The 8,685-nt window shown below is 41.0% G+C and overlaps 1 protein-coding gene across 7 annotated transcripts in view; it reads right to left on the bottom strand.

Annotated features, from left to right (window-relative positions):
* The window catches only part of LOC123498546 (cystathionine beta-synthase-like), a 44,850-nt gene that overhangs the window by 35,027 nt on the left and 1,138 nt on the right, over window positions 1–8,685 (bottom strand). The window contains exon 1 of one of the 7 annotated variants that reach the window (XM_045245740.1): window positions 8,224–8,340. The exons of 1 other annotated variant lie outside the window; for it this stretch is intronic. In XM_045245740.1, the coding sequence (XP_045101675.1) occupies window positions 8,224–8,315 (92 nt within the window). In that variant the 5' untranslated portion in view covers window positions 8,316–8,340. Of the gene's footprint in view, window positions 1–1,290; window positions 1,464–7,995; window positions 8,089–8,162; window positions 8,201–8,223; window positions 8,341–8,685 lie in introns of those variants that run through there. 5 more of the 7 variants (XM_045245741.1, XM_045245743.1, XM_045245736.1 and 2 more) reach the window with 5 other exon arrangements.

The raw sequence follows: 8,685 nt of genomic DNA, 5'->3' as shown, positions 1-8,685 counted from the left end.
ACGCGCCACCGCCTTCACGCAGCGAGCCACGCTGAACAAACAACAAAACGAAGCGAATCGATGAGCTGCTCGTCATGAATTTTATTACAAGATAAAAACCAGAAACCGCAACATCATAATCTTAACTGCAGCTGTGAAAAATGCGAGGGTGGGATTGGTGGTGCAGCGCTAGGCCAGACCAGGAGAAGCGGGACGAGGCGGGCGATGACAAGACGGTCGGTTGTAGATTGAAGCGAGAGCATCCCGATGGCCCAAGCAGCGCCAGTGTGTCATTGAGGACGGCTATCAACGCCTCGTCAACTCCCACGCGTCACGCCACTACTCCATATGGCTGTCTGTTACGGAGCCTCTGGATGATCTAGAACCGTATTTCAAACACTCTTGCCTGCACCTCTACTTCTTTCAAAAGACTATAGTTGAAGTAAAGGGATTTTAAGTGTTTTTGCGTTTTAGTGACAGATTAACAGGAGAAACTCTCGAGAATACGGATAATTATTTCTGTAAACTATGAAAATACTCGTGGTGAGAGCAAAGCATTTCAGAGTATGGGTCATAAGCGGCTTCCCATGCACCCACACACCAACACGCCTCTCCAGCGACGAGAAGGCACGTCATTTATTCGCAGTGCAGCTCTCGTGCTCTTAAAGTCGATGAGGATAATTTCTCTTTAAAATGCGATTACATATTCTTAATCTTTTACGTTCGGTATTTAGAACGAGTTATGGGATATAAAACTAAGGTGTTAACTGAATGACGGACAGACTATGCTGAGATGATAGAATTGATGCCGCACAAGTATTAAGGTAAAATGCTATCTTGTAGTGACCCCTACAGAACCATTCACCTGCTACCTGTCCCTCACCACTCTCGCTGCTTCACCAACCAATGCCTTCACCATCCATCAATATTCGTTATGGGATGCACCAGAATCAACCTATAATAAATGACAATGAGGCTCTCTTTCACCATTTGACATTACACACACACACACACACACACACACACACACACACACACACACACACACACACACACACACCTCTGCCCATTAAAAGCGCCATCACTACCTCAATAACGGTTATAATCACGTCACCAACACCCACGACACCTTTGAGAAGCCATAACACTCATGGGCTTAAGCCATCAGAGCCGCACTTCATTAAACATTCCAAACCACACACACGCACGCACTGCCACGCACCACAAACACATGTCAGTGGCTTTCATACAATAACCTGGAGAGAGTCGGCCAGCCAGCCAGTCAGCCAATCAGTCACACAAAGAACTCACGAAAAGTCTACGATGACGGCGATTTGTAAACGTGACTTCCCACACAAACTAAGAATAAACAACGGGAGTGTGAGGAACGAACAGTGCAGCCTCCCAACACGCAACTGAACGGCCACGGTACTGAGCAAGGAGTGAGGCAATGGAGCTGGACTGAACATGGAGAGCACAGGGGGAGGGAGAGAGAGAGAGAAAGGAGACACAGAGTAAGAGATAACTTCTTGCCCCACCGTCAACACGCGTCTCCTCCTACTGATGGAGGCGGTGGTGGCGTCTGGGACCTACTGCCTCTGCTGTTGCTGCTGCTGCGTCTGCTTCTGCGGGTTCCTACCACTGTCTGACCCGCCTCCTCCTCCTCCTCCTCCTTCCTCCTTCCTTCTCCACTCCCTCCTCTCCATGCCTCCCCAATATCTAAGGGTCCACCTCCCCTCCTCCCCTCTTCCTTCCCCCCTACCCAAGTCTCGTTACCATTACAGCACCTTGCCATCTTTTCTTACTACTGTCTCTTGCTTTGCTTCCACCTTTTCTTCCTATTCTTGTTTCTTTTTTTTTATCAACAATTTTTTTCCGCATTTCTAGTATTTTTTTATTTATATATTTTTTAGGGGGTGGGGGAAGGGACCAGCGTCCCTTTGACCTGCAACACGACTTTAGTTAATGTAACTTCTTATGAATATTACAATTTTTTTTTACTTCACAAACGCCCCCATCTCTCTCTCTCTCTCTCTCTCTCTCTCTCTCTCTCTCTCTCTCTCTCTCTCTCTCTCATTATCAGCTCTTTATCTTACGTTCATTGCAGGTTCCTCAGCTCTCTCGTGATGAATTTTTTCAGTCCCTCCTCTAGCTCCCCTTCCTCTCCCTGTTCCTAAGTCTGAACTATTACAGCTTGACAGACACTTCAGAGGACGACATTAGCTCATTAGTCCTGAGAGAGAGAGAGAGAGAGAGAGAGAGAGAGAGAGAGAGAGAGAGAGAGAGAGAGAGAGAGAGAGAGAGATTAGTGAAGTAAGAAGTTATTAGACAACAATAGCAGAAAAGAAAAGAAAATGTTGGTGCAGGTCAGGAAAGCGGCATGTAAGAGACGATGAGACCAAGAAAATGCAGCCAAATGGTCAAATAAATCTGAGAGAGAGAGATAGATAGATAGAGAGAGAGAGAGAGAGAGAGAGAGAGAGAGAGAGAGAGAGAGAGAGAGAGAGAGAGAGAGAGAGAGAGAGAGAGAGATTTGTGAAGTAAGAAATTATTAGACACAGCAATGACCCAAATCAAGAAAAGTAAATGATAGAGCTGGTCAAGACATGTATGAGACCAGAAATAAGCAGTTTAAATCAGAAACAGAAACAAAGAGAGAGAGAGAGAGAGAGAGAGAGAGAGAGAGAGAGAGAGAGAGAGAGAGAGAGAGAGAGAGAGAGAGTATTGACTTTAGCGTGTCCCCACCTTGATGAACGAAAGATTAATGCCAGTAATCTAAACTTGAGGCAATCAAGGAAAAAAAAAAAAAAAACGTGCCCGCCCAGTTAACGCACGATGTTTCCTATTCCCCCCCGTCCCGCCCCAAAAAAGAATAGAATGACCCACCCCCCATTTCCTCCCACCCGCCCGCCCGCGTCAGTGCCACACCCCACCCCCTTCTTTCTATACCTCATTCCGCCCCTCAGTTAGCGACCTGCCATCATGAGCACGAGAGCAGGAGTAAAAATGATTGAATTCGCACACGAGAAAGTAATTCGCATCTAAACTTCCATTGCATTACCTGATTGTGTGTGTGTGTGTGTGTGTGTGTGTGTGTGTGTGTGTGTGTGTGTTTATGCAGGAGGGGCAGATGGCGAAGGGCAACAAAAAAGAAAAGAAAAGAAAAGAGAAAAAAAAAACTCAGTGTTGCCAGTTTCCTGAAAGATCATAATGAGTTATCGAAAATTCAGGGACAAATTTTCTCTCTCTCTCTCTCTCTCTCTCTCTCTCTCTGTTATATTTACACGAGTATAAATAATCAAGAGGCAAGATTATCATGTACCAACTCTTCCTAAATGAGCATTGTCCAAGACTTTCTTCCTTGCAGTATAATGTATTTAATAACTTCCCCTTATAATCACCGTTACGTAGACTTGCTTGTCCTCTATTTTTGACCCGCAGTATTTTTAGCGTGATTTTCTTCCCAATTTCCACCACCCGCTTTTTTTTTTTTTTTTTTTTTTATTCCAACCACACGGCACATGCGCTTCTACCACCACCATCACCACCACTGCGATCACCATCACTACCACCAAACATAAACAAAAAACCCTTCACTACCACTACCGCCATCAACACTATACAGACGTTACTATATATACGTACAACACTGATCAGCTCTGGATCTGATCTGGATTCGCTCGGAATAAATAATGCTGACAGCCAATACTGATCAAAACAATATCAACACAACAGGTCGCTGCCAAGCAGCCTGTCACAAGCGGCAGACTGTTAATGTTCGATACTGTGCTCTAAGAAATTGTCAACAGGAACTGCAACCTTTCATAAAAGGTTCTCTTCACACACAGCATGCTGAAAGTACTCGCTGTGGTGCAGTACAGAGGCTTGCGTGCTTACACTATTGGCACTATTACCGAGACACTCCCACAGTAGAAATAGATTATTTTCTACTGAACAAGTATCAGCTTTCTTTTCTTCATCATACAGTCATTGATATTGGTGGTAATGGTCACGTAATTATAATCAGAAGCCATTAAAGCAAGGCTTAGTGTGGCTTGTAATATCTCCAGTGTTTATGACCTCTGACATCACCACTATCCACACTATGTACTAACAACAACATTCTGCAATGATTCATTACTATTCATTTTATTCCTTAGACATATCATCCGCTTTCTTGCTGTCCATTCCCTAAGATAAGTTCCCAATAGAGACTGATCACCAGCTAATATGGCTGCAGCCAGTAGCTTCAGCAAGTGCGCTGCTATAACCCACCTCTGGACAAAGACCAAACAGATCATCCTGATCACTCTTATCAGGATCAATCCCAATCAAGATGCAAATAAGAACAAGAATCGTCCTAACAAATCGGTGATCTGAAACGGATCACGGTTAACAGAAGACGCCTTGTTATCAAGAAACAGTTGACAGATAATAAACACACATCGCCACAAAAACTAAGAAAGAAAAAAAAAAAAAAATCACTCAATTGAATAACAAGTTTCGTAAGCTCATAATCATACCCGCGTTACGTAATGCCGTAGTACGTAAAACATTCTACGCAATCCAGTTCTCACATTCTATTTCATCATTTATAGGTCACGGGAAAGAAAGGCGAGGACGGTGACTTGGCATACTTAAATAAAAAACTATCTTCATTGTAACATTACTTGCATAGTATGAAAATCATCCTTCGTCTCATTTTCCTCACTGTTATATTCTTAGACATTCCTTCGTCTTATACTGACAACTTTTAATATCTTACATCATCTTTTCTTCCACCTCTCCTTAGTCTTGGGTAATGCCATACACTATTGAACATTTAAAGTACCCTCCTGTATTGTCTTCGTCTCCATTTTTGGTCGACGTCATACACTTTAATGTCACGTCCTCTTTCACTTTTCCATTCTTAATTAAGATGATCCTACACGATCAGTATAAATGCGCAATATTCCGTATTGTACAATATTACTGACAGTGAAGGGGCGGTACTGAAGAGCTGTGTAGGGGAAACAAATATTGCCCAATAAAAGAGTCATATATTAAGCAATAATATCGTGTAGGGTCAGCTTTAGGTGATGTCATGCACTCGAAAGCATTGAAAAATACTCCCACTTTCATCCTCACTACTCCGTACCCGTAACATAAGTAGCAAAACAGCAGAGAGAGAAAAAAAAAAAAACGCAGGAAGAAACATTGTATTATGTATCATAGACAATGCTGGCTTAACTTACGACGCATCTTTTGTCCTTTCAAGTCTATATCTATGATTTGTTTGTGGTGAGCGTGTCATAGATAGCAGCAACTTTTATCTCTATCTTGATACAACTTAGTGCGTAGTTTTTGTTGTCAAGTAAGAGCACAAGAAAATAAGAAAGTGACACACACACACACACACACACACACACACACACACACACAGAGAGAGAGAGAGAGAGAGAGAGAGAGAGAGAGAGAGAGAGAGAGAGAGAGAGAGAGAGAGAGAGAGAGAGAGAGAGATCTATCACGTCTTTTTCACTCTATCACATCCTGAGATTTACTTTATTCCTTTACACGGGAGTAAAAAAAAAAGTAAATGATCAGCAGCTCCCCTATAATTTGGCTGCAGAAATGAGCTGGTCTCTCCCGAAGCTAAAATATAGAGGGGGGAGTTAATGGGTGCCTTGGAGTAATGCGAGTTTTCAGGACGACAAAGAAGAGAGAAGACCAGTGAAAGAATGACCCCAGGCTGCATATGACAACGGGGAACTAGACGGAACAGTACTTTCCTGAATGACTTGTAACTTTTATTTTTGTTGGTTTTGTTGGTGACAATAAGTACATTTGTGACTTAAAAGTTTAATGTTTTATTTATTTATTTATATATATTTTTTTCGGAATGTACACTGAAATATTAAGACTAAAGGATGAGCTGGGAATAGTTTATGTGAGAAGATTCTATTAACCGCCCTTACGAAACAAAACAATCCGCTGCAATGCTTTATCAAATGGTTCAAAACTTCTGTTTTCAAAGACTAATAAACATCAGAGATACACGTGCTCTCTGTTCCTTTTCAGAGGTAGGTAAATGGAGAAAAAAAAAAAAAAGTTTAATCCCCATTTTCTTAATATTCAATGTAAAAGTAACAAATAGCTGAAAGTACTTTTATGTACACATATGTGAGGGGTGTGCGCAGTAAGTTTTTGCTAGCAGTATCAGTGGAGCGGGGTTCATTGGTGTTCCTCCTGTTAACACGAGTGCACGAGTTGTTTCCTCGCAGCAAACGGTAACATAAGAATTTCAGACGATAAGAGTAAACTGCAAGAAGCCACCAGTCCCGCACATGGCAGTCTGCGTGTAAAGCATTCCTACTTCCACTTGTCATCACGGGAAGGCAAATTTCACACCATATGATAATGTGGGGTGTGAGGCGCAGTAGCTTCTGCCATGGGTAGCTGATTTATTTGGTTTTCTCCGAATGGATAAGATTAGTGTTTTAGCTTACAAAAGATATATGAAATGAATTTGCCCAATTTATTATTCTTTTTTATTTATTTATTTATTTTATTTTATTTTATTTTTTTGTTAATTAGTCCTTTCCTTTACCTCAAGACAATCGAGACAAATGTGATCACGTAATTAAATCACCACAGCGTCCGCGTCTTTTGTCACACGTCTTCTCTGTAACTTGAATGTAGGAAGAGCGAGTAATACATGGCAGGATTTTTACTTTTGCTTTAATTTATAGAGAGGGTTAATTGTTGAATTGATAAATGGCATTACTGCGTATATATATAGTGGTGCTTTACGTAATACTTATCGAAGCTGGACTTCAAGCATGTGGAGTACTATGCGTGGCGCTCAGGATGTAAAGCTCCCATATGCGTACACAAGGTGAGATGGATTACGTCAGTCACGATTAGTGCATGGGACAATCCGAACACGAGCTTACTGAAAACATTATGAGGAAAAATATGCTTTATCAGCTTTTATTCTTCCCTTTCATCTATGACTGATGTTTTAGTATATAGTCCATTCAAGAACTTTACACAAGGCCGGTCATCTATTACATTCTTGGGTCTCCTTGTATGACGGAATTCCGTGGAAAGAATGCACCTTACTGCTCATCGTTGTTATTGTTGTTGTTGTTAATGATACGCTGTTTAATTTCTTAGAAGACATGAAAATTGTCTATTCATAATGAAAAGTTGAGTAAATGTCTATTGACAAAACCAAAACAATAAATCAAACACATAATTGACGAGGTGTTTAAGCTAACTATGTTCAAGGTCATTCTTGTTTCATTGTAAAGTTATTGTTGTTGAGAGAGAGAGAGAGAGAGAGAGAGAGAGAGAGAGAGAGAGAGAGAGAGAGAGAGAGAGAGAGAGAGAGAGAGAGATTTAAAATAGAATATGCAATCAATAACAGTACAATACATAAATCAATACTAAATATGTACAAGAAAACAAAATTATGTGAGATAAACATTTTCGCAATTCAAAACAAAAAGCACGAAAAAAAAAAAAAAACTCGAGATCAGATTAGGTTAGTGCGATTTGAAACTCGAGCTGCGTAATACTGGCGTGGTTGTATAACACACGCAGTAATACAATGAACATAAAAAAAAGAAAGGCAATATTGCATACATAATACATAGTCCCACACTGTATCCATTCAGGTATCATCCAGTTCATCTACGAATTCTGGTAACTAATTGCATGTGGTGGCACGGATATGTCACGTATTAAGAAATATGACAAAAAAATAAATAACAGCAACATGATTGCATGCATTAGCCGTCGTGCAACCATACTCATGCACGTATTATCGAGTTAATTTATACATTCCAGGGTATAATTTGCATGTAGGAGCTCAGGTGTATAACGAATAGATAAAGTGAAATGGTATACAGCATACAAGTAATATCAATGTTGTTGTATTTTCACAAATCATACCGTGAATTTTTTTTTTTCTATTTTTTTCCCTCTTTCAAGAGCACTGCAAGTTTCACCCCATGTACAACAGAAACCCCTGACCTTCAAAGCAGCCACTACAGACACATGCATGGCTTCTTGTTCTGTATCTCTCGTACATCTCCTGTATCTCTTGGACATTTTCAGCACATAATAGCTATTCACCCTTCTAATTTTTTCCTCAACACAGAACAGTATAATAGGAATGACATCGTAGCGTCTAACGATACCTAATAAACACAGTATCTAGCATCTCAGCGCGTCACAGCTCAAAGGGATGTCAACACTTACGATTCGTGAATAATGGAATGGCACTGGCGACTACTGATTGTGGAAGCGACACACTTCTCCGTGGAGGTAGGCAGCTGGAGAGAACAGCACATGGGTTGACGTAGTATAAATACGTGGTGGGGCCCGCTTTCAAAGATACCAGCTACACTTATTGGAATATCTAAGTTTGTTTATTCCAATAACTACAATTATGATATTTTTTTTTTACTAATGAAAATGAATTTATCAGGAGCTAATTTTTTTAATTGACATTGTATTAACTGGAACGACTGAACATCATTAAAACACTATATTTCATGTGGAATCTGCCGTGACGTAATTGAGTACCCATGTGTGGTGTTGTGCGAGCCAATCACAACTGGGGGTGCGGCAGTGAGAACCAATGAGGAAATAGCAATTCGGTACCGCCTATGCCTGCCAGGTATAAATAAGTTCTCAATGAATCCTCCCCTTCAACGTTCA

This window comes from Portunus trituberculatus, chromosome 48, assembly GCF_017591435.1.
Source record: "Portunus trituberculatus isolate SZX2019 chromosome 48, ASM1759143v1, whole genome shotgun sequence".
NCBI classification, from domain to species: domain Eukaryota; kingdom Metazoa; phylum Arthropoda; class Malacostraca; order Decapoda; family Portunidae; genus Portunus; species Portunus trituberculatus.
This window is presented reverse-complemented; position numbering and strand designations above follow the sequence as displayed.